This window comes from Sceloporus occidentalis, unplaced genomic scaffold (assembly GCF_023333645.1).
Source record: "Sceloporus occidentalis isolate IW3139 unplaced genomic scaffold, rSceOcc1.0.p SCAF_5, whole genome shotgun sequence".
NCBI classification, from domain to species: Eukaryota; Metazoa; Chordata; class Lepidosauria; order Squamata; family Phrynosomatidae; genus Sceloporus; species Sceloporus occidentalis.
In genome coordinates, this window is record NW_028316985.1 from 25,019,016 (window position 1) to 25,046,106 (window position 27,091).

Here is a 27,091-nt window from a genome sequence, read left to right on the forward strand (position 1 = left end):
GCCTTTCCTGTTTAATCACTTTGTGTGTATGTGTGTGTTTATAAACCTGCTAGTGAAGTAGAATCACAGCGCTTATAGATGTATAAAATGTACAAAAGCTTTTGCCATAATAAATCTATTCGTCTTTAATATGCCACAATCCTCCTGGATGATTGAAGCCACCATTGATAGTTCACATACATGCATTTTCTGTCTTTTTTAAAACAATGCTTTTCATTTGGTCTGGACAGATTGTGGCCAAGCAGATAATGTTGAATGAACTCCCATGAACTTTTGGTAGCAGAGTCAAGACTACAAGTCATAAGTTGCTCACCTTTAAAAAATAAAATAAAAATGAAGTCAGTTCAGTTCAATCTGTGCCTGAATTTAGTGGCTGTAGGGGACATGGCAACAAACACATTGCTTTGTCTCCAAAACCAAGTTTGGAAAAGTAATGCTTTTGAAGTATAGCTCCCAGTATAGTCCCAACCAGCATAACCATTGGCCTTGTCTGAGGGATTCTGGGAGATGCAAAAAGGTTAGTTTTCTGAGCTTTGCTCAAGAATAATGTCTGTCCTTACAGAGCTCTCATGTCTTTCTGCCTTCTACTTTGGTGGTCATTAGGGTGCTGCATTGGTGGCCCTTCCAACATGATCAGCTCTGCCATTTCCGCTGACTTGGGGCGTCAAGAAATGGTGAGGGGAAGCAGTGAAGCTCTGGCAACTGTCACAGGGATTGTGGATGGCACTGGGAGCATTGGAGCAGCTGTGGGTCAGGTGAGAGAGATACAGAAGGACCCAGAATCATCTCTTAAATGTTTACCTGTGAATGATTACAGAGATCATAATGATCTGATTTCTATTTATTTTTTGAAAGGGTGAAACATATTGCCCAGGTGGTTCAGGTTTATAAAAAATGATATATTTTTTTTCAATAGCATTAATAGCATTTTACTAAAAGTATCTCTTGATCGTAATGTTGGTTGCATCTCAAGTTCTTTTTTTAAAAATGTGTTTTTATTAACACATAGCTTTTAATAATGTAAAATAACATATATCATAGTTCTGTATTGAAAGGTCCAACTCCAGTTGCTAACCTCAACTAAAGTAAATCCATTTTTCATCACTGAATATTAAGTGAACATTTAAATAAACCCCGTTGATTCAGTGAGTCCGTTCTTGTTGGAACTAGCAACCAGATTTAGTCAAAAGTGTCCAGATATTATCAATTGTGTGAATTTTGTGGGGTTTTTTTATTAAAAAAATCCTTACTTAATTGTAATTACTTTGTGTTAATTGTGTTACTTTGTCATACAGTAGTAACAAACTTCATTAGTTTTTAATTTGCGAAAAAATCAGGTCAGAGGTAGAATAAAATAGGTCAGAGGTAGAATAAATGGTTCATAGGCCATGAACCCATCATTCAGATATCTAGTGAAAGTGTTATAAGCAGCATGTGAGAAAAGATCTCCCACATGAGACAGTGGAGAGAAGAAAGACAATGTTAGATTTAGAATACAGTGGGAATTTGGTGGCCTTTGTGATGATGTAAGACTGCATCTCACATCATTCTGTACCACTGGCTGTGTAGCTAGTACTTCTGGGAGATACAGTCCAACACATCTGGTGGGTTGCAAAATTATTTTCCTTCGACTTGAGTAGGGTGAAACAGACTGTCCCTTTGATGCCACATTCTCTGAAGCTGGCTTCACACCGCCTGGCTGCCCACACGTGGGCTGGCTTCTAGGCGCACCAACAGTGCTGTGTTTACAGACCACATGCCCCAGAGTGCCTGAAAGCCGGCTTCCATCTGCGGCGGGGTAGAAAGGCTGACTTTTTACTAGTGCAAAAATGAGTGGCTATTTGCCACTTCTTTTTGGGCTGGCAAAAAGGCAGATTGGGGCTGCAGTGTGTGGATGCCATGGCCCCAATCTAACTTTCTCAGGGCGGCCTCAACCCGCCCCTTTGGGGCAGTCTGTTTTGCCCCAGTGTACCAGTGGTCTCAATTGTGAAAGCTTTGAGCAGCTTGGATTCTGGCACCTTAAGGACCACCTTCACCCAAATGTGCCCTTACAGGCTCACTGTTTGCCTTTTGAGGTTTGACAGGTGGGTGCAAGGAAGAAAGGAGAAAGAAGAAAAACTGCATTACTTAATGACCCAAAGTCTCACTATCTTTTTTGCTCTTCTTTTTAGTACCTGGTTTCTCTAATCCAGGAGAATTTGGGATGGATGTGGGATTTCTATTTCTTCATCCTGATGGTAAGGACTCTAATGTTTTTTTTTTTATTATTATTTGAGGCTGTGAATAATGAACCAGTTCTTGATGAGAATTTCATGAGAAGTGACACTACAGTATTTAGTTTAAAAACAAAAGGAAGGTGTACATTCCCTTCTATTTTACCCTTGTATTTCCTCCTAAATCCACATGTTAAATTAATATTAGTTAATTCCAGGTGACAAGGGCCTAACTCATATCCTTGGCAAAGATAGCTCATCTCTCCTCCAGGTTTTAGTCGCTCACTATCTTTCCAAGACTGGACAGGTAAGTATAATCTGGGCCAAACCAACAACTCATAGGGATTACATTATCACTTTTGTGTGTTTCACCCATCCTGCTGTAATCTTGACTACAGCACTGCTGGACAGGCAGACATTATTATACCCACATTACAGATGGAAGTTGAGGCTAAGAGAGTTTGGCTAATGTCACCTAAGTTCAATCCTGCACATGTCTGTTCAGACAGCAGCTCCCTTCAGTAGGGCTTAGTTCCAGATGTATGTAGGATTGCAGCCCTACTGAGTTAGCAGCAGAAGTAAAAGTCAACCCAAGAATGTCCTGATTCGTAGCCTAGCTTTATAGCTGTTATGCTACTTGTGGCTGCCTAGTGCCCAGTTTCTTTCCTCTAATGAACCTTTTGCTAGGTTTTTTTTCTGGGAAGAAATGGAGTGATGAGCTTTCATGATCCTCTCTTTTATCCCAAGCCTTTGCTGCTTCATGCGAACCCCATGAGAGAGATGCAAATTTCAATCTTCTTCCCAAGGCAGGTGGCCTGAGATGTAGCTGAAATAATGCAGTTGAAAGAAGGTGAAGAGAGAGAGAGGCCGGAGGCAGAGAAGTGGATAGGGTGGTTGATCTGTTTTTCACACAAGACCGATTGTTCCACACTGAATCAGCCTTGTGTGAAAAGTGAGGTGGTACCTTTTTTGTGTTTGAACTGTTTCCTGCCTGACAGTGATGTGAGAAGTTCTCCCTTAAAGAATTGCCCAGCTGGAAACCTCAGCCACTACTTGCCAGTGTTTGCCATCACTAGAGACTGTATTTTTAGGGTCACACTATGCATTGAGACTGCAGTCTTAAATATGCTTAATAAATGAATATGCCTCATTGAATTTAAATGAAACTTGTGGTGAAATCCATCCAGTATTGTGCTGTGAAATGTTTTAGGATGGGTAATCCCCACCCCCAACACCCCATCAGGGCCTTGTGAATAATCTGTCATTACTGTGTGCCAGTAGTGGGTGGAGCCCGTAGCAAATGTTGAGGTGCTTACTATTTTTCTTGCACTGCTTCTGCTGCCATCTTCTCTCTCTGTCTGTTTCATTCTCTCTATTTCTGTCTCATTCTTTCTTTCCTTCTGCACCTAACCAGTGGGCACCTGAACTGATTACTCACAGCAACCTTTTGAAATTTAACTGAGCACCGCAGGCTGCCTGCTCTTTCTTTAGGAGTGCATGCAGGCACTGCACAGACAACGGCATCATGGAAAAGGAAAAAAATGCGAAATATCAAGACTACAAGCTGAGATCTCACATCTCTGGAAAAAAATCCCTATTGTTGCAGTAGTGATATGTGATCTGGGAGCAACTGCAGATGGACTGACAAACATTATTGTTGCTGTTTAGCTGTGTGTAGTATATGAAATGAGCCTTAGAGGTAATGCCATCATGGCACAGAACTGGAGTGCACACATGCCTTAACATCCTTCATCCCCTTTCTTTTCACAGATCAGTTTAACAGTGCTGTTCATCACACCTTTAATTGTGAAGGATGTCAATATGCTCCTGGAGTCCAGGCGCTTGCGCAGGTTGACTGGCTGACCGCCCTCTCTCTCTGCCCCTCTCTCTGGACCATTAAATGGGACTCCTCAAGGAAGGTTGCTGAGGGGAGAGGGGCTTTGGTGCTTCACCTTTACGTCCTTATTTATATCCACTAAGATCGGAAGCAGGGTTAAACATGGCCACAAAGGGATCTAGCTGCCCAGATGTTGGTGTCTGAATCCCATGTGAAGATACACTACAGCCTTCTGTAACATGGATTTGCTGAATGTAGAAGAAAGGTTCTTCCTTTTTCTTTTTAAAATTTTACCTCCTGTTCTCAGGGCCAGCTTATGTAGTCATGGTGATCAAGTCTTCAAGCTCAGGCTGCAGTTTCTTGAGCCTCAACCAGGAGATCTCCTCTTCAAACTCTCCCCTGCTAAAGAAATCCAAAAGAAAAGGAGCATGTCCAGGGAAAGAGTTCAGGATTGTCTTATTATTATCTCTTAACCAAGTCAATGCTATCTATGGGTCCCAGAGGGGAGCGGGGAGAATTCAGATTGGAACTGCTGCCTGCAGCAAAATTGTCCAGGAAAAAACTTGACCACTTGTTGCTGATGACTCCATTTAAACTGCCTGTCCCATATTCTTTTTACTGTTATCTGCTTGGATCTTTATGCTATGTCTGGACGCCTTTCAGTTGCCAAATGCAGAAAACTGACACCCCACTTTGTGATTCCTGTTAGCAACGAGGGAGAAATACCTTTTGTCATTTGGTACCAAAACCTCATTTCAGATTGGCTTCAGGTCAGTCCAGCACAGGTTTTCACAAACTGATTGTGCCAAAAGCTTGTTTTCCCTATTACTTACCTGTTTTTTTATTTACACAACACACAACAGAAAACTGTGGAAGTAAGCTCATGTAAAAAGAATGGATGTAGTAGGCTTTTTTATTTGATTTCTAAATATTTGTCCTGTCTGGATATTATTGCCCATGGTAATTTAACTTTCCCAGGTCCAGCAGTGCAATTGCATTCCACACTTGATTTATTCTTCTCTTAGCTTCCTAATGTTAAGGGAAAATGAGGCTGCATCTGTGGAGATTTGTGGAGGCAAACATATTTTAGCTAGAAAGTGGCAATCAAAGTTTTTACCAGAGTCCTTAAAATTAAGGTAAATGCTTGTGTTGTGGTTTTAAATGGATTTTAGAAGCAGATTGGGAAGTAAGCAGGTAATTAATTACCTGTGATCATCTCTGTTTGACTAGCTGTGATAGCTTATGGTCTTATTTTGGTGATTTCTCAGATGGATAGAGACCTCCAAATTTCTTGTCAGGAAGACATCCAAGTCACATCCTTCTTTCCAGCTTTCTCTTGCTATGTAACCTGTAGTTCATGTCCTGGTGGCATTTGAATGAGGGCAGGGAGGTACTCAGCGTGATAGTGTTGAGATGTAAGTGACTAGAAGGAAGAAAGGAACTTCCCTGTGGGGTTGTCATTTTGGGCAGCCAGCTCATGGTTGTTCTTTCTACTTCATGACTAGCCCTGACCTATATGTTCAGCAGATAGGGATAACAATCTATTTGGCTGAATTGGATGTAATCTTTCTTCACATCTGGTGTCTTAAGCTTTGTGAATGTACCTTTTCTGTTTGTCCACCTGGCATGCTCTTGCAGACATTTGGACAAAGTATATATTTGCTTGCCTCTCAATCTCTCTCTCTCTCTCATGCACCCCCCCCCCAAAAAAAAAAAAAACAAAGGGTCTGTCAACTAGTTCAGAGCTTGGAAATGTTACTTTTTGGACTACAGCTTCAGAATCTTGTAGTCATGCTGGCTGTTAGATTCTTAATTGCAGTCTAAAATAATAATAATAAATAATAATAATAAAATTGATTTATATCCTGCCTCTCTGCAAAATGCAATCGGGGCGGCTTACAAGGTTAAAATATACAGTCCAAAGCCCCAACCCACCCCTCTTAAAATACAATTAAACAGTGTGGAATTTAAAACATAAAACATACTTTAAAAACAATTCAATAAACTGTGTTGAAGTCAGCATTTGATTTTCCTTCTGATGGCCAGGGGCCTGTTCAGGAAAGGCCTGCCAAAAGAGATCCGACTTTATTGCTTTTTAAAAGCTATTTAGGGTGGTAATATGACGGATCTCATCCAGCAGGCCATTCCACAGTCTGGGAGCAATAGCTGAAAAGGTCCTCTGGGAGGTCGTGGACAGCCTAGTTTTACAAGGCTGTAACAAGTTTTTCCCCAAGGATCTAAGTGTGTGGGGAGGATTATATGGAAGGAGGCAGTCCCAAAGATAGGTTGGACCCAAGCAATTTAGGGCTTTAAAGGTAATAACCAACACCTTGTACTGGGCCCGGAAACTGATGGGCAGCCAGTGGAGTGATCTTAGGATCGGTGTTATATGGTCTCTTCTGGATGTACCAGAGACCAGTCTGGCTGCCATGTTCTGAACTAAATCACTTTTCTAGTCTCTGCTCAGATTTCAGATTTGGGATTGGGGGCCGTGCTAGGTAGCTATATGAGCAGGTAGCTATATGAGCTTGTCTGCATTTATGGGGTTTTAGACACACCCATTATGCCCCCATGTGGTATTTAGAATGAACTGAAGAAAAGGTATGCCATTACCCCCACATGTATGGGAAAAAATCTGTTGCTATCTTGCCTATTCATCAGTTAGGCACACAAAGTTTGGTCCTAGATGGCCATACATTGTAAGGTGTAGATGTTTATATCTCTAGGACCTTAAATTCAGCACTAACCTTTTGGGGTCCCCAGGTTGGCTTTCAAATCCTGAATCCCCCATGTTATATCTGCTGAGTTGGATGTCTTCCTGTCAATGAATTTTCAGCTTAGTTTGTTCTTGTAGCTGAGAGGGAGGGGGACAGAAACAATTATCTGTGAATTTTTTTTCTTCCAAAACTGCCTTTATAAATATGTAGATGCAGTGATACTTTTTTTGAAATTTTTTATTTATGAATGTAAATGTTTAATCTTGTTATGGCTGTTGTAACTGAAGTATTCTTGGTACCTCAAGGGCCTCTTACTGAATTATGTTGCTTTCTTTCTGCAGAGCTATTCATCTCCAGATTACTTCTGTTTGTGATTGCTTAATTTCTGGGTGTCTTTTTTTTAAACGGTGTCTCACCCAATCCTGCCTAATCTTTTTGGAAGGGGTTATTTTCTCTGATTTTTGTTTGGGAATCCAATCCACCTGCAGCCCAAAGGTGTAGATCTGATTGTTTTTTACTTCCTTGCCCCTTACCACTCAGTTGAAACATTGGCTAAACAACTCTTCACTGTTACATTTTACTTTTGTCACTGAAGATATTAAAACATTTAAACAGTCTAATTTTGTCATGAAAGCAGTATGCTTTGAATTTTAATCCTTTAATAGATACCTCTCCCCAGTTGTATAATGTAGGCACACAACCCGTTTCTGTCTTTTTGTTAGCATTGGTTGGGGAAATCTACAAAGAATGGGGTTGTTCATGTGGATCCAATACATATTCAGCCCCCTGATGTTTGCACAGTGTCCCTGTGTTTTGGTTTAAGGCACCATGGATTCCTTGGCTGACATGGGAGATATTCCAAAGCAGCTTTCTCCAACCTGGTGGGCCATCAAGTGCATTGGATTACAACTTCTGTCATCCCTAGCCGGCATGGTCACTGATAGTCATTGCAACCAAAGATCAGCAAGGCGTTGGTTGGGAAAAATTAACAACAATGGTTTTGACAGTTGGGTTGGATTGGAAAACATTTAATTTCAATAATGCTTAGAATGTCTCCCTGCCTTCAGCCCAGGTTAGCTGTAAGTGTTAGTAATAAATCATCCACCTCAACACTGCATTTGACTGCCTGCAAAGTTTTCCTTTCAAAGGTGGGCACAAATTAGCCCTACAAGATGGTTTGAAACAATTGTACTTGATTACTAAAAACCAGTTAGACACTTCCCCTGGTTCACCACCACCTTCCCATCCCCTTTAGGGCCTCCTGCTTTATCTAGATTAGGCTCATGTCAAATCAGTTTGACCTCAATAATTTTTTTTTTTTTTTTTGCATATTGTAAAATTCTGTGGATTTTTCTTTCTTTTTTACTATTTAGATGAAACTGAATGATGTATCCCCCCCTTCAGATGTCATTGTGGTGGCAACATGTGATGTGACTTTAAAGTGCAATATGTTGAAATTGCTATAAAAATGTTGGAGCCAGAATGGTGTAGGGATGGAAAGACTATTCAAAAAATTGTCAGAAAACATATTTGCTTGTTTTTAAGCATTTTATAGACTTTTATTGAGTTAAAAACATTACATCACAACTTCACAACAAAACATTATATCCTAAAACACACAAAACATACTAAACATGCATCAACAAACAAGAACAAAAACACATTTAAACCCCATTCTAACTAAACAAATACATAAATTGACTCCCTGACTTCCAACCAAGTCATCTTTACCCTATATATACCGCCATTTCTATATTATTATTGTAGGCTAGGTTCAATTCTTCAAAGTTTATAAGTATAAGTTTGTTTTTTAGCATTGAGAAGCCCTGATGAGAAGAATCCTGCATTGTCAAGAATCTTTACAATTCAGTACTTTGTGAAAAATTCACATGTGTATATTTCACACCCAAAACAGCATTTTAAAATTACTGTTATTTTTGCACTGCATAAAAAATAATGTTTCAGTGCAGAAATACCAATTACTGCTCAGATGTTGTTTTCTGCACAGAAAAAAGCTCTAATAGGCGATTTGTTCTGTGTAAAATTTGCACAATTATTTGCTGGTCAATGACCGAATAAACTTTATTACAGTTGCACAATTAATTGACATAGAAAACAGCATTTTCTGCCCGTTTCTGTGTTGAAATATTATTTTCCATGCAGGAAATGCTGTTTTATGCACAAAACAACCATGTGTGAATTTTGTGCAAAACAAATCCCCAATTTCAGCTTCTTTTCTGCACAGAAAACATTTTATTTTATTTAATATTTCTGCATTTAAATATTATTTTACACACTGAAAATACTGTTTTCTGCACAAAATAACAGTGTGTAAATTTTGCACAGTATAAGTCCTAAATTGTGAATAGCCTCTGAAAACAACATAGTTTTTCATGGCTTTGTTGTAGGAAGAAGAAAATTGCTGAATTTATCCATCATACTTTCAGAAAGGAACTTAATGAAGAATTACATCCTTAGTGTGGTGTAATGGTTTTGAGTTAAACTCTGGGATGCCAGAGTTTGTGAATCCCTTCTCAACCACTGGGTGATCTTGGGCAAATCATACTCTCTCAGCCTTAGAGGATGGCAATGACAAACTGCCTCTGAATAAATCTTGCCAAGAAAACCCTGTGAGAAAATCACCATGAGCTGGAGTTGACTTGAGTGTGTGACACATTGCTCTGTTGTTGTGTTTCTACAAATTGTTACAGCCATTTATTTTGTACGGTGGACGATTATGGTTATTCTAATGCGCTGTCAAAGTATACTTGATGTCACATGATCAATGTCATATTTGCATTACAAACCATGTGTGCATAGGCTCAGTCACCTAACATCATCGTGAATGTGGTTTGGAGTGTCTGTCTTTCGGGCTAAGCTTCTGTGTGAAAATGAGCTTTATATGGAACCAGATATGCTGGTTGGGGTATTCTGAGACATGTAGCCCAAAAAAGTAACTTTCCCATGCTCTCCGTGCTGGTGGTGGCAAACCAATTCACAGGTACTTTTTTCAGCTGAACAGATCTTTGAGGGAAGATATTTCACATATGGCTTGGGACCAGGCTATCTGAAAGGCCATATCTCCCGATATGAACATGCCTGGGCTCTAAGATCTCCAGGGGAAGGCTTTCTCTTGATCCCTCCATTATCACAGTCTCGCTTGGTAAGGACAGGAAAGAGAGCCTTCTTAGTGGCTTCTTCCATCCTTTGGAACTCCTTTCCATGGGAGGCTAGGCTGGCTCTCCCTGCTTTCCTTTCACCAGCAGGCAAAGACAATTCTGTATAAGCAGGCTTTTAACGTATACATAGGGTGGGGCTTTTTAATGGGGATGTTTTATTTTGTTTTAAACTTTTGGTTGTTTTTAAAATTATTTTAATGTAGTGATTTCCATTGTATATAAATGTTATTGTAAATGCTTTTAATTTACTATTTCTAGAAGCCACATTGGATCCCACTCTGGGAGAAAGGCGACACATAAATGAAACAGATAAAATAAAAATGACTCTTGGGCTGGAAACATTAAAAAAGTAACCGTACCATTCAGTTTCACAATGTGCATGGTGGCTGGAGGATTCTTGGGTTGTAATTTAAAAACAACTTTTCCGAGCATTACACATGTGGGCATCAGGTGTGTATAGCAGGTGGTGTTGATGCTGTTTTAGTCTTGTATCACACACAGAAATCAAATCTCTGGAAAAGGAAATGATTTCATTGGTTGCTAAACATCTGGTTTCATGTAAGGCTCGTGGTGGTTAGTGATAATGAAGAATTGCCACCATTACCCAGGCGAGCTTTAAAAGCCACATGGCAAGTTAAAAACTCAGCAGGGTGCAGCCTTCCAACACTGAAATCCCTATTTAGGAAATATTGTGCTTTTGAATGTCTGCCTGTTGTTACCCAGCACCTGAGGTAGAGGCAGTAAGATGGGAAATTTACAGCAATTAAAAATTATATTCTAATTGGGTGGCAAAAGGGAGGGAAAGAGTAAGTCTGCAAGGAAATAGTTTTCTTTTTTTAAAATATTTTTTTTATTGATTACAAAAAATAATATAAAATAAAGCATTTTGTGAGGTTATTATACATGATGCAAGTAAATAGTTTTCTGTGGGTTTTCCAAGCTATATGGCTGCATTCCGGAAGACTTTATTCTTGATGTTTTGCCTGCATCTGTGGCTGGCATCTTCAGAGGGTGGTAGCATGGAAGTAGGTGGGGTATATATATTGGTTGGAAGGAACTGATTTACATGTTAATCTGTGTGTTGGTCTGTTGTTGAATGGCAAGGCCTCAGGGTGGGAGGATATGTCCTTCCCACATATATACCCCACATATTTCCATGCCACCACCCTCTGAAGATGCCAGCCACAGATGCAGGTGAAATCAGGAATAAATTCTTCCAGAATGCAGGTGCATAGCCCGGAAATCCCACAGAAGACTATAGACGCCATCTGTGAAAGCCTTTGACTTCACTCTGCTGACGTGTGTAGATGGTGGTCTTTCCAGATTTGAGATTCTACAATCTGCTGCCCTAAAGTTGTTTTGGACTCAACTCCCATCACTCCCTGACCAGTATGACCCATTGGACATGGAGGCTGGAGTGGTGGAGGCTGTAGTCCCAACCACCGGGAAGGCACCAGGCTGAGGGAGGATTTCCCCCCTTGAACAAGAAATATAGATTTCTGACTTGCTTGATGAATAGGTCTAACTTTTTCTAAGGAAGCATTCTGTTTTAGGAGCCAATGTGGTGTAGTGGTTTGGGCACTGGGCTAGGACTCTGGCGATCAGAATTTGATTCCCTACTCAGCCATGGAAAGCCACTGGGTGACCTTGGGCAAGTCATCCCCAGAAAACCCCATGATAGGTTCTCCTTAAGGTCACCATAAGTCAGAAACACCTTGAAGGTACACAACAACATTATTCTGTGTAGGGGAGATTATGGGAAATTGTATTATTTCATTCCTATATAGCGTAGTGGTTTGAGTGCTGGACTATGACGACCAGACTTCAGTTCCCTGCTTGGCCATGAAACCCACTGGGTGACCTAGGGCAAGTCACATGGCAAACCTCCTCTGAACATAGCTTGCCAAGAAAATCCTATAGCTTTAGGGTTGCCATAAGTCAGATATGACTTGAGGGCACACAATAACGCCAACATCAATATACTGATCCTTGGAAAATGAAATTCTTTTCCCCAGAGCAATGCAAAGCAGATAACTGGAGAGTGCCTATTAAGATCATGGGTGGGAAGTGATGCAATCCCTTTGCTGCGATAACCGTGTTCAACTTTGTGGGATTTGGAAATGAACTAGATTTGGCTTTGTCTCATGCAAAGCATGCAAAAAAGCAAGGTGTACACTTCTGGGGCTGTACAATAGGCCCTGCCTTCTACAGGGCAAGGGGTAGGACCTGGGGAAGGTTCATCTTTCTCCTTAGCCCTGAAAAAGTAGATGGATGTGATTGCAGCTCCCCTTGTAGGCCTGTGTGTGCAGGTGGCTCTGGCACAAACATTGTTGAACTGGGCCCTTTGCCTTCTCACCTCAATGCGATTGACTGCCAGGCAAAGGTTTCTCTGTGGACTTTGGCTGGCATCCAAAGAACTGTGCCGCTCGTAGGATGTGTCCCAGTCAGGGACGTTGGGTGTGTGGGTGAGAGTGTGTGCGCTTTTAGAACAGCAGCCTTCAGGCAAACAGCTTTTGAAACAGAGGTCACCTTCACAAGCTGTTTCAAATGGGACACCTGTTGTGTATGCGTGCATCTGCTGTTCCAGAAGGGTGTATGTGTGTTCCCCTGGGTGTGCCCAAATGCTTAAAACATATAAAGTAATCCTTTGAATCCTGGTCCTTTGCCTTAACTAGTAATTTCAGGCCTGAAGTAAGTTTCCTCTTTCAAGCCTGGGGCCTTCTGTTTATGTTCTGAAGACCCCCTCACCTAGTTAGCCTCTGCAGAAGAGAGCAGGTGTGAGATACAGCTTCCTCTATTGCAAGGTGGGAATCATGCTGGTCTCCAGATACTGCTGAACTGCGGCTCCCAGCATTCACTATTAACTATGCCAGTTGATGGGAGTGGCCAACCAGTCTTATCTAGGAGGCTGTAGTATTCCTACTCCTACTGTGCTGATATATGCTAGGTAGATATTGCCTTGAATAATGATTTGCAGGATTAGCCCAGCAAGGTGAATTGTTCCCTATCAGAGTTTGCTTAAGTGGCCTTTTTATATTGCAGTTCCCTGCATAGAATTTGTGTTGCAAAGTAAGGACAGTTACATTTTTTAAAAACACAATACAATGAGGAACGGGAATCAATGACTTTTTAAAACTAACTCTTCTAAGTCCTGCAAAACTGAGGAGTAGTTGTGCTGAGTGGAAGATAGATTCCCAAATCCACGCTACATCAATGTGTTTTTTTAAAGCGGCTGACACTGACCATCACGTTTTTATTCCTTTGAGTGGAAAAAAAATCCTTGGGATTTTTAAGCAAGTTCAAATGCCTCCAAAAATGCCCTTTTAAAATGTTACTCTGGAAGATAATTATACAATGTCTCACTTGTATACAGTGGCTCCTTATCTGCTAGGGCAGTGGTGGCGAAACTATGGCACGCGTGCCAGAGGTGGCACTCAGAGCTCTCTCTGCGGGCACGTGTGCCATCACCCCAGCACAGATTTTGCCAGAGTTTGTTACTAGAAAGCCAGAGGGACACGGCAATTTGCAATAAATAAGTGGCTTTTGGGTTGCAGTTTGGGCACTCGGCCTCTAAAAGGTTCACCATCACTGTGCTAGGGTTTGGTCCCAGGACCCTCCGTGGATACCAAAATCAGTGGATTCTTGAGTCCCATTAAATACATTGGCATGGTAAAATGGTGTCCCTTACATTAAAGAACAAAATCAAGGTTTGCTATATGGAATTTATACTTTTTAAAATGTTTTCAAGCCGTAGATGCTTTAATCCGTGGATAAAGAATCCATGGATACAAAGGACTGACTGTACAATTATACAATACAATGTAATACAATTATATGATTTTTCCCACTTGGTCTGTTGCTTTTAAAATGTACCTTTGTTATATACTGTAAGATAAAACTAAAACGTTGCTACAGGTGATTCGTTGCCTGGAATCTTGTGAGTGACATATAATTTGAATGTACACTTGTGTATGTTGTCTTTTGGATGGAGCACAACAGGCTATTCACTTGTGCGCTGTCTTTGCCATGTCTCCCTAGAGTTGGATACATTGCCCCATTGATACGGGAGCCACCATGTGTTGTATTTACTGTCTTATTCTCTGGTATCTTCTCCTCCTTGCAGCTCAAAGTAACTTTCTAAGTTCTATTCCATTCATTTTTCCCCTCTTTCAATAACTGTGAACCTGCCCAAATTATTAAAGGCTCCCACTGAATCTGGGCCATCTTCTTCTCACTAAGGGAGGGTGCTTTGGGTTTCTTTAATGGAGAGTCTAATCCAAAATGCTTTGTCTGATAGCAGAGGTAGCTCACAACAGTATATTATTACAGCTGGTCCTGTAATAGAATAATAGAGCTATAAGAGACCTCAAGGGCCATCCAGTCCAACTCACTGCCATGCAGGAACTCACAATCAAAGCATCCCCGACAGATGGCCATCCAGCTTCCATTTAAAGACCTCCAAAGAAGGAGACTCCACTACTCTCTGAGGGAGCATGTTCCACTGTCAAATAACTTTTATTGTCATAGAATCATAGAGTTGGAAGAGACCACAAGGGCTGTCCAGTCCAGCCCCCTACCATGCAGGAAATCATACTCAAAGCACCCTCAACAGATGGTCATCCAGCCTTTGTTTAAAGACTTCCAAGGAAGGAGACTCCACCACACTCTGAGGGAGTATGTTCCACTGTTGAACAGCTCTTACTGTTAGGAGTTTCCTTCTAATGTTGAGGTGGAATTACTTTTCCTGTAGCTTGCATCCATTGTCAGGAAGTTTCTCCTAAGGTTTAGGTGGAATCTCTTTTCCTATAGCTTGAATCCATTACTCTGAATCCTATTCTTTGTAGCAGCAGAAAACAAGCTTGCTCTGTTCTCAGTATGACACTCCTTCAAATACTTAACAGGGCTATCACGTCACCTCTTAACTATCTCTTTCCCAGGCTCCTTAAATCTCTCCTCATAGAGCATGGTTTCCAGACCCTTCACCATTTTGGTCGCCCTCCTCTGGACACACTCCAACATGTCAACATTCTCTTTGAACTGTGGTGCCCAGAACTGGACACTGTATTCCAGGTGAGGCCTGACCAGAGCAGAATAGAGTGACAGTATTACTTCCCTTGTTCCAGACACTATACTTCTGTAGATCTAGCCTGGAATCACATTCACCTTTTTAGCTGCCGCATCACATGATAAAGATGTTGAATCACACTGGGCCCAGGACAGAACCCTGTGGCATCCCACTGGTCACTGGAATTCTTCCATTGATTTGGTAACAAGAGTGAGTACAAAGTCCAATCTCTATATCAGTTGGTTTGTATATCCACTGCTTTGTATAATTTAATTTAAACTTGGTTAATATAGATACTGAGAGGCAGTATGATGCAGTGGATTGATTGCTGGACTATGACTCTGGAGACCAGGGTTTGATGTCCTGTTCAGCCACGAAATCCGCTGGGTGACCTGGGGCAAGTCACATGCTCTCAGCCTTAGGGGAAGGCAAAGGTAAACACCCGCTAAATAAAATTTGGCAAAGAAACCCTGTGAAAGGTTCACCTTGGGGTTGCCATAAGTCAGAAAGAACCTAGAGGGCACACAATAACAATAACACACACATATGTTATAGCTGACAGCATGAGAAGATGAGTAAAATTACTTGCCAGGTAAGTGGTTGTAGAGGTATCCACTGGGTTGGTGTATCTACTGGAAAATAGATTAGTTCCCTGACACTGGCTGCACAGCAGTGAAAGAAAGGATTATGTAAAAGGAATTATATCTGATAGCATTGATTACTTCCAAATAATAGCAACCTAGGTGGTCAGACTTACCTTTCTAATGCATCATAAGACTGTTGAAGAATTGTTTCTATAGGCTTGGAAACACAAACCTTACCTCAAGGGAAGTTAAGAGTGCCAGGGAAGTTAAGTACTTCCTGTGGTTGTTTTAATGTCATGATCTGTTGCCCTGAAATAGAGCTGATTCCTGAATGCATAGAAAATTACTTTTGACAGTGAGTGGGTGGATGGAGACACATTCTTCTATTCTCTGGTGAGAAAAGCTTTCCCAGCAATGTCAGTCAGTCACTGCTCCAGTGCATTCATTACACTGCAACTCCATGGCCATGCTAGAATTCTGAAAGTTATAGTCCTGAAAAAGGAACTTTTTTACTGTGAAGTCGAAGGCTTCATGGCTGGCATCCATAGTTTTTTTGTGGTTTTTCCCCCCCAGATAATGTGGCCATGTTCTAGAAGAGTTTATTCCTGATGTTTCGCCAGCATCTGTGGCTGGCACCTTCAGAGAATGTGGCTCCTTTTTGCACTGTGGAAAGTCAAGATCCAGACCGAGGCGTAGGAGTGGTCTGTACAGCCCCTAAGACCCGGCGTATTCTGACCTTGCTTATTTTCTGTGCAGAGAAGGAGTTTGGCCAACAGCAAATACAGCCCAGGCATCACTAACTGAATTCTAAGCACCTCACTATGGTACAACTCCCAGGATTTTCTTCTTCAGAGAAGTTACGGTTTCTTTGTTGACTTGCCCAGTCACTTTCTATCACTATGTACAGCCAGCCCTCTGTATCCGTGGATTCAACCACCCACAGCTTGAAAATGTTTAAATTTATATATAAATTGCAAAAAGCAAACCTTGTTTTTGTTTTTTATATAAGGGACACCATTTCACTACACCACTGTATTAATGGAATTTGAGCATCTATGGATTTTGGTATCCATGAGGAATCCTGGAACCAAACCCCAGCAGATACCAAAGGCCCATTCTTCATGTCAGCATTCTGTAGAAGAGATCAGGGTGGCTTTCATTTTAAACATGGTTTGCAATCACAACTCAAAATGACAAAAGAATTGAGAGGGCAGGAGGCTATATACACCCATACACAGGTAACCAACTGTGGCCCAAGCTCTCCTGTTATCTGAAGGGGAAGGAGAATCCTGGCTTCCTCATTTTTCACAACAAATCGCCACTGCCTGCCAGCTGTGTGCTTCATAAAGTGAGATGGGCTCTCACGAGAGCAGCACCAACCATGCAAAACCTGCCATAGAGCCAGCCAGGCTAAGGGTTCCTGGCTGTGGAGAATGTTCTTCAGAGCTTGCCACTATGTCTAGGGTGCTATAACAGATTGCCTGTGGTTCTGTAATACAAGTGATTTCCTAGGGTATTTTGCTAATGCCTTGCTTTGAGGACCCCTCTGGGAAAACCTTTTAAAGTATATTAGTGGTTTGAGTGTTGGACTACAATCTGGAGACCAGGGTTCAATTTGTGCTCAGCCATGAGACTCACTGGGTGCAAATCACACACTCTCAGCCTCAGGGGAAGGCAATGGCAAACTTTCTCTGAACAAATCTTGGCAAGCAAACCCTGTGATAGGGTCACCATAAGTCAAATGACTTGAAGGCACACAACAAACAAAAATTGTCTGTCTCAGAGAGCTCTATGCCAGATATTACTTTCCAAAGTGGAAGGAGAACAACTGGTGTGGTTTTCTTGATTCCAATGCCTTGAGTCCAACACCTTGTTCTGAAGAACTAGGCCAACTGCTTCCCAGCTGTAGCATATGCTTCAGCCAGCAAGACTCTTTGGAGTGACCCTTCTGGCAGAAGAAAAGTTGTGTTGTTTGCAACCCTCATGCTGCACTGCCAGAAGTGGACCCTCCAGCATTTCACAAATGAAAACCAGGACACATGGGGCCAAGCCATATGTGTGCTTGAGATGGGAAAAGTCATTATGAAAAGGAACACACAAGCTAGGAGATGCTGCATTAGTTTGCTTTGGTCCAAGCCTACAAGGAAGAACAAGATTCTGTCTCTTCTCACCTCTCCCCCACTGAGTTACCGGTAAGTGCAAACTACTTTTGTACTTTGAATTCAGTTTTCAGCAACTGAAGTAAGCTGAGGGCAAAAGGAAAATGGGGGAAGGAGAGAGAAATTGGGACAGTTTAAAGGCAGGTGAATAAAATGTAATGTTGGAAGATTAATTGGGACTGTCCCCACCAAATCAGGACAGTTGGGAGTATATGAACTTCACTCTGCATAACTCTTTCATACAATTTCAGCTGATATAGCGAATGGTAGTTTTAAGAATTAGTGTTAGGAGGGAAGGAAGCAAACAGCCATTAGTGCCAGACAGGCTGATGAAGGTAGTCTTGCTATCTAGCTTTTCTGTCTGCAGCAGCTGGGCAAAATAGCTGCTGTTGGAGATAATGAAACCAATATACATTTTAAAAATAGGTAGATCTGCTTTGCAGTAGACATCTCTACCTCACTATCTCACTTTCCGGTATTCTCCCCAAGCCACCCAGGTTCCCATATCTTCATCACTTAATTCCAATGAGTCTGGCTCTGAAATTCTGTCTGCACTAAATCCAAAGTATATTTTAAGTAACACTTGGATGTCCAAATGGACACCTAGTCCTTGTTTTGGGGCATTCAGTGGAGACAAACAAATGAATAGAATTTATTCAGTCATGCAAGGGTACAGATTCAAGATGGAAGCAACTCTGGCTAATGCTAGAATCTATTATTTATTTATTTGTTGCCTTTCTCCCAAAATGGGATCTATTTGACAGGATCCTCCACTGGGGAAAGAGAGCATAACTTTACTGTCATGGAGTTATGCAGTTATACAACGCTGCCATGTTAATGACTAGTGATATTATACAGTCCAATGCATCAGTGGGGTCCCAAAGGGTTCTGTCCTGGGCCCAGTGCTATTCAACATCTTTATCAATGACTTGGATGACAGAATTGGGGGCATACTTATCAAATTTGCAGACGACATCAAAGTAGGAGGAATAGCTAATACTCCAGAGGACAGGATCAAGATTCAAAATGACCTTGATAGATTAGAAAGCTGGGCCACGGCTAACAAAATGAATTTCAACACAGAGAAATGCAAAATACTGCACTTAGGTCGGACAAATGAAATGCACAGATATAGGATGGGGGACACCTGGCTGAACGAAACTACATGTGAAAGGGATCTGGGAGTCCAAGCAGACCACAAATTGAACATGAGTTAACAATGTGATGTGGCAGCTAAAAAGGCCAATGCAATTTTAGGCTGCATCAATAGAAGTATAGTGTCTAGATCAAGGGAAGTAATAGTGCCACTCTGTTCTGCCGTGGTCAGGCCCCACCTGGAATATTGTGTCCAGTTCTGGGCACCACAATTAAAAAAGGATGTTGAAAAACTGGAACGTGTCCAAAGGAGGGCAACTAAAATGGTGAAGGGTCTGGAAACCATGTCCTATGAGGAATTACTTAGGGAGCTCGGGATGTTTAGCCTGGAGAAGAGAAGGTTAAGAGGTGATATGATAGCCCTGTTTAAATATTTGAAGGGATGTCATATTGATGAGGGATCAAGCTTGTTTTGTGCTGCTCCAGAGACTAGGATCTGGAGCAATGGATGCAAGCTCCAGGAAAAGAGATTCCACCTCAACATTAGGAGGAACTTCCTAACAGTAAGGGCTGTTCGACAGTGGAACAAACTCCCTCGGAGTGTAGTGGAGTCTCCTTCCTTAAGGTCTTTAAACAGAGGCTGGATGGCCATCTGTCGTGGATGCTTTGATTGAGATTTCCTGCATGGCAGGGGGTTGGACTGGATGGCCCTTGTGGTCTCTTCCAACTCTATGATTCTATGATTCTACCCAATGTATAATATACATTATGTGCCTCAGTGTGCAACCACGGACATTGCATATGGCATCCATATCCAACGCACAACCATGTACAATGTGTGACCCTGAAGAATGGCATCCATACATGATGGCACAACATGCATAGCTCTGTTTCCACAATTTTGAAATGAACATGAACATGTTCCCTGGGAGTTGAAGCCCAAATGGAGGACCAAAGATGGTGAAACCACTGTTGTTATCCATTCCCCAAAGTACATTATTCAAGCTGTCTGGCAGAGAAAATATAAATATATTATAAAAATGCAAATACCAGAACCCCATTGAAGGCTTCCATAACAGTTAAAGTGGAGTCATTGTATAGTGTGGAAACTAGTTTTAACCTAGTGCTAACCCCCCGTTCCTTCTAAATACCATTGAAATAAGTGACAAATATCTGTGGGGAATAATTTTCCTTAATGGAAACTCTAGTCATAAGCTGAGTTATGCTCGGCTGCAGCCAAACTGCTTAGGACTTGTTCAAAGTTCCCAGGCAGCCAAGAAAGAATTTTGCAAGAGTTTGGTGTTGGAGCCAGTTTGGTGCCAGTCATTCCAAAGACTGTGTCGACATACTGCTGTTGCCTTGACTAAAGCACTAGTCAGCTGGTTTGGCTGTGTCAGCTTGACCCAGGTTGCCATGGTGCTGTGAACAAATACCTGTCATCATAAACCATTGTTTGTACCAAGATTAACAAAATACCTTTAAATGCCCAACACCACCACTCAACCTTATGTGGAGCTCTCCCTGTCAAAATCTCTGCATAGGGTTTGCAAATGAGAACAAGATGGCTCCATTAAATTATGTTGCATTGAATAGAGAAGTTTCTTTTAAGTTCTCTAAATTCAAATTCAGACCCTAGAGTCATTTGGCACTGGCATTAGGAACAAAAGAAATCAGCCCCTTAACAGAGAGATCAACATGAACTTATTCATACACATCCAAGCTATGTTATGGGGTTTTATGACTGGGTCTTTAATTTCTCTTACATAAGTGGTGCTTTCTATTTTAAAATGTTCATTGGAAAAATACAAAATATATAATGGTCACTATATACCATTCATGTAAGTTTGGTTATCCACTACTCAACTACATTAAATATAGATGGTTGCCAGTTGCCATCAAGTTGGCTTTGACTTATGGCAACCCTATGAATGAGAGACCTCCAAGACACCTTGTTATTAACAGGTCTTGTAAATTCAGAACTCTGGCTTCCTGGATGCATTCAATCCACCTGCAATATAATCTTCCTTGGTTCTGATTGCCTTCAATTTCCCCAACATTATTATCTTTTCCAATGAGTCATGTTGTCTTGTAATAGACCCCAAAGTACAATAGCTTAAGTTTGATCATTTTGGTTTCTAGTGACAATTCACAATTGGGCAATATGTTCATTAGGTCTAATATACCAACAAACAAAGCTGAGTAATACCTTAAATAGGACCAACCAAAAGGCCACAACTTTGTGGCACATAGGCCTGTTACAGACTGCCAAAATAAAGCTGCTTTGGTTCTCTTTGGAGGTATGCTATTTAAATGATGCATTGGTCATAAGAGTCCGGAGGTCGCACCAAAGCCACACTCCAGTCCTAAGCACTGGAGTGCCGCTTTGGTGCAGCTTCCGGATTCTTAGGGTGCATGCATCATTTAAACAGCATACCTCCAAAGAGACCCAAAGCAGCTTTATTTTGGCAGTCTGTAACAGGCCCCAAAAATATTGCCTAACTTCAGCTAGTTGAGGCTACCATGGAGTAGTGGTTTGGGTTTTGGACTAGGACTCTGGAGTTGTTGTTATATGACTTCAAGTTGTTTCCAACTTATGGAGACCCTAAGGTGAACCTATCATGGGGTTTTCTTGGCCAGATTTATTCAGAGGAGGTTTGCCATTGCCTTCCACTGAGGCTGAGAGCATGTGACTTGCCTAAGGTCACCCAGTGGGTTTCATGGCCTCCAGATAGTCTAACACTCAAGCCATTACAACACTCTGGCTCATAGACTGGGGTTTAAATCCTTGTTTGGCCACGAAGAGCCATGGGGTTACCTTGCCAAAGTCACACTTTTTCATGCTCAGAGGAAGACAAAGGCAAATTCCTCTCAACAACTCTTGCCAAGAACATCCTGTGATAAGTTTGTTTTAAAGTTGACATAAGTCAGAAGGCACACAACAGCAACAACTTCTAATGGCTATATGCCTAAACTGACATAACAGCGATTAACAACAACAGTCCAAAAGGTAACTTTTCCAAGCTTATGCAATGCTTTGTGATAGGAGTACCAGTAATACACATACCTGGCAAGTGCCCCAGATCAGATAAACAGACAAACCTGGAGGTATTATATGTTGATAAATGTATGCTTTTGCAAATCCGGACTAATATGTCTGGTATAGGGTCAGAGCTGAAAGGAAGACAAAGCATCCCGAAGCAGCCTTAGCTACTGGAGAGCACAGCCTGTACTGCTGCTCCCTGATTTCTGAAATCTTGTTCTGACAAGCTGTTCTTGGTGTAGTGCCAACACAAACAAGACATCTGATGGTATTTGATTAATCCATTTATGTGCAGAAGAGACAACAAAAATATTTTATTTTGTAATGCTTTTGATTTTGTGCCAGAGCATGCCAGGAAATAAACTATGTATGCAAATTTGGGTGTGGATTAGTGAGATAAGAAGGAATGGGTGGAGGAGTCAGTTTAAATGACAGGGATTGTGATCATCAAACGGCCAACTGCTACCTCTAAAAAGCAAATTAATAAATTTAATTCTGCAGAGTCTTAGCAGGATAGGATCCAAGATGGTAAACCATGTGCTATACTAGGACTAAGATTTATGTCTGGGAGCAAATCCCAGCTAATCATTCAATTTACTTATAATAAATGCATATAGTCTCATAAAGCTTGTTTGATGACCTTGGGCCAGTCTTACTGCAGGGGAGAATGAGAATTGGCCCCTTCCTAGTTCCACTGGCTGAATCAGTTCTGGCAAACTGGAGATCTCAAGGCATGTAACTTGGGGTGCCTCAGCCCCATGGCTGTGTTTCACAGCTTGTTTGCTTGACAGTGAACAGTGGCAGTGGCTATTGATCTGAACTGGTGGCTTGTTGTTGTTGTTGTTGTTGTTGTTGTTGTGTGTCTTCAAGTCATTTTTGACTTATGGAAACCCTAATGTGACCCTATCATGGGGTTTTCTTGGCAAGATTTGATCAGAGGAGATTTGCCATGTTCTTCCTCTGAGGCTGAGAGTATGTGACTTGCCCAGGGTCACCCAGAGGGTTTTATGAACAAGTGGGAATTGAACCTTGGTCTCCAGAGTCATAGTCCAACACCAAAACAACTACACCACATGGCTGGGAACTTTTAATTCCTAAATGTTACATTAGAAATAGTATGGGATCAAAATGCCATTAACAAAAAGAGGGGGGGGGAGGAGGGCATTAGTACATGGTGGTAATAATAATAATAAATAAAACTTGGACACTGCTTGTAACTTTCATGGCTTGATATTGAACCTGCAAACCCCCCAACTGTCCTGATTTTGCAGAAACTGTCCCAATTAACCCTCTGCTCTTTCATTTTTAAAATCTGATTCTAAAATGTCTCAGTTTTTCTCTTCCTTTCCCACTCTCCACCTTTGTCTTCAGTTTACTTCACTTCACTTGCTGCAAGCTGAGTTCAAAGTGCAAAAGTAGTTTCCACTGAACTCAACTGGGGATAGGGAGAGGAGGCCTTTTCCAGTAGGCTCAGACAAGAGCAAACTGCTACAGCCTCTCCTAGCTTGTGTATTCTTTTGCCATCTTGATCACACTCCAATGCTTCTGCCATAGGTCCCATTTTTTCTTCTAGGAAATATTGGGCCTGCTCCTGCCATGAAACCAAGTGGAACTTAACTTGGTGGAACAATGGTCTGACACATTATGAGGCAGGTTCCTATGACAGAGGGTTGACTTGGTGAAACTATAGGATAGGCCTGGTGGCGCAGTGGTTAAATGCCTGTACTGCAGCCATTCACTCAAAACCACAAGGTTGCGAGTTCAAGACCAGCAAAAGGGCCCAAGCTCGACTCAGGCTTGCATCCTTCCAAGGTCGCTAAAATGAGTACCCAGACTGTTGGGGGCAAATTAGCTTACTTGCTAATTAGCTTGCTTGCTGTTCACCGCTATGATCTTTGGAATAGCGGTATATAAATAAAACAAATTATTATTATTATTATTAACTTGCTTTCTTTAGGCATGCTTTGGCAGGATGCAGACCACCCTCATTTGTTGCATGAGGGAGCCGCAGCAGACAAACCGTGCGGCTCCCTCGTGCAACAAAAAGAAGCCGCAAAAAGCGGCTTCTTTCTGTGGCGCCATTATGACGCTGCAAGGCACCAATGGCGCACTTGCAGCGTCATGAAGGCGCGAGACGTGTGGACGCTAGGCGTCCATCATGTCAAAATGGTGGCGCCTGTGTGTATAGGGCGCTGCCATTTTTACACCCTAGTTACGTGCGAGGGGCAAGGCGCATCAGGAAATGCCGCCCCTCGCATGTAACGACGGCGCCCGATAGGGCCCATCTATACAGCACCCTAGACAGGTTTTGTAGACCTGCTTTTTGCAAGGAGCAGAACTTGGTAAGTTGCTTTTGAAAAGTAATCAGTTACTGTAACAATTTCAAATCTGAAATCAAAAACCACCAAAGTAGCTAATTGCTATTTTTTTAAAAAAAGCAATGCTTTGATTTTTCTCTTTCTAATTATTTTTGTTACTTTAAAAGTGTGTACACACACTCACACACATGGTGTGCAGCAGTACAGGATCGCCTCCTCCCATATTATCAGCCCCAAAAATTCAGGTTATATTATACCTATATTATAATCCTGTAAACTGAAGTCCTCTAGCAGACCTTTACTCCAGTCATCCAGGACTAGATTGGCAACAGTCAGGCAGAGGGCTTTTCCTTCAGCTGTCCCTAGACTGTGGAATGACCTGATGGAAGCGATTCGACAGCTGGATACACTGGAGTTTATCACACGGGAGGAATTTCTCTTAATTTCGAATGAAAAGAAAGCGGGGCCAGAACGCATTCATGTGAATTCGCTAGTTCAGCGAATTTATGTGAATTCGAATTGCGATCGAACTGACTTCCCATTGCCCGAAAATAGCTTGCCATTGCCCGAAATTGAGTGTGATCACCTCTCACACAATAACATGAAACCCCATGATTGCATTCGGACTGACTTCCCATTGCCTGAAATTGCGTGTGGTAGTCTATCACGCAATAACGTTAAATCCCATGATTGCATTTGGATTGCCATTGGATTATAATTTCCCTTGTCTTATAATGTCACCAGTCCAAATTTAAAAGAGCATTGAAGATCAGCAGGCTTATCCAGATGATTTTTAAATGGTGAATTTTAAATGGTGTATTTTAAACATGGATAGTTTTAATATGAGTACATTTTATTTGTCCTTTTAAATTGATGTGTGTTTTAACAGATGTCTTTTTAACTGATGTTGTTTGTCTATTAACTGTTGTTGTTCCTCACCTTGATCCATGGGGAGAGGTGGGTAAGAAATAAATATTGTTATTGTTATTATTGATACTCCTTTTCCACATTATGCAAGAACTGCATCGCTGTAAGCATAAAGGTAAAAGTGCACCTTATCCCACACAAAGGGTGAAGCTATTCCTTGGCAACTGTACTACCAATAGTGTCTTTATTTCTAATGTGTTACTTTCCAGTTCTGGCAAGGAGTGCTTGTATTCCAGCATTATTGGTCTTGTTCTCTTGTGCACATGTGCAGTGTTTCATGATGAAAATGCACAACATCTGACACAAAGCAGCAGAAAATGGTGCCGAGATAATACTGATGGGGAGGGAAGAGGATGGAGGCCTGATGTGGATGACTATGGACTACCAGTTAAGAAGCAGAGCCTCAGGGAAATGTATGCATATTCGCCTAAGCTGCTTCTGTGTGTAATAAGAATGCACTATATGTGATGCTTTATTCTATAATGCAAGGAAAGCAAACTGGAAACTCTTTGCAGAAATGTAATAAGAGGAAAGCAGTACCTAAGTGACTTGCCTAGAGCTACAATCTGCATTGAGAGTTTGTAAATTCAATTCCTCCTAGCTCTGTGTTTAGCCCATTAAAGCATTCAGTCTTCACAAATTGTATTATGCAGAATCGGTGGTGGTAGGGAGCGGTAACAAGAAGGAATATGGGAAGAGGTGGCTACAGATGAAGATAAAACAAAGCAGCCTCTAACCTGAAGCATAAATGTTTGCAACTGTGGGCAGACAATAGATAGCATAGGTACAAGAGACCATAAATGAGGATTAAACTTTTGCTGAGGTACTTTGAATGGGAGAAAAGGAATCCTAAATCTCCCCCTGTTAAAGTGAAGGTTTAATGGGACCTTTTAATGGATGAAAATAACTTTCTAGCTTCCAGTTTGTTTTTGGTTTGCTTCTCCATAAACCTTTCTAGTTGAGGCATCCCAGCTAAGGGTAGAACACAGGGTGCCTGGTGTGTGTGTTTGTGCATATATATATATGTGTGTGTGTATATATATATATATATATATATGAGAGAGAGAGAGAGAGAGAGAGAGAGAGAGAGAGTCTCTATGTCTCTCTGTGTTAGGGGAAGCTTTGATGCCAAATAGGGCTGCTTTTAAAGCAGGTTATAAATGTTGTCTACCCATCTTAGATTTGTTTAACTTTGGGGTTTACACAAGAAGATATGATGACAAACATTTGTCTGCAGCCAGATAAGAGGCTTGAATGCTGACTGTTAGGCTAGTCTGAACTAATAAAGTTTGGCTGCTGTTGTTATTTAAGTGCCCCCCCCCCCAACAAATACATATATACATACATATATGCAGATAAATTCTTCATTATGATCACAGACAGACAGACATCTGAGTGAGGCAACCTCACTCAGATATCTGCCTGCCTGCCTGTTCATCTATCCATCCATATAGCTGGGTTTTCTGAATTAAGCAGCCACTTAGCTATGTGACTTTTGGGCAGGTTAGCCTGGGGTTTCTTTGTAAAAGGGCATCCTGGAGTTACATGCTGCTCCTCTGGTGCTGAGAAATAAGGGAACTAGGGGCTCCGCCATAGAAACTTCTTCTAAAAAGGGCTTCATGAGTCAAAAGGTTGGGATGGAACCCCTGTGCTATGCCAAGGGATCTTGCAGCACATCTGAGACTAACTGAAAGACAGAAGTTCATAGCATGAGCTTTTGTAGACTTGAGCCTACTTCCTCAGATGCATTTCCATCTTTTTCCATTCTTATGTTCTTTAATGTAATATATGGAGAAGGTTAGATTGTTTCAGTATAGTATAAATCTCTGCTGGTGGAGTTAAATTATACCTTGTTGATCTCGACCCATGGTGACCCTGCTGATTATACATCTATCTCCAAAACCCTCTGTCCTCCACTGTTCTGCTCAACTGCAAACTCATACTCGTCATCTCTTTA

At 41.5% G+C, this 27,091-nt stretch overlaps 1 protein-coding gene across 3 annotated transcripts in view; it reads left to right on the forward strand.

Moving 5' to 3' along the window:
• Positions 1-7,387, forward strand: part of SLC37A3 (solute carrier family 37 member 3) — a 33,985-nt gene extending 26,598 nt beyond the window's left edge. For all 3 annotated transcript variants that reach the window (XM_089527907.1, XM_089527906.1, XM_089527909.1), the window contains 3 exons: positions 604-755; positions 2,172-2,237; positions 3,984-7,387. In XM_089527907.1, coding sequence (XP_089384033.1) covers positions 604-755; positions 2,172-2,237; positions 3,984-4,076 — 311 coding nt within the window. In that variant the 3' untranslated portion in view covers positions 4,077-7,387. The remainder of the gene's footprint in view (positions 1-603; positions 756-2,171; positions 2,238-3,983) is intronic.
• The last annotated feature ends 19,704 nt before the right edge of the window (positions 7,388-27,091 follow it).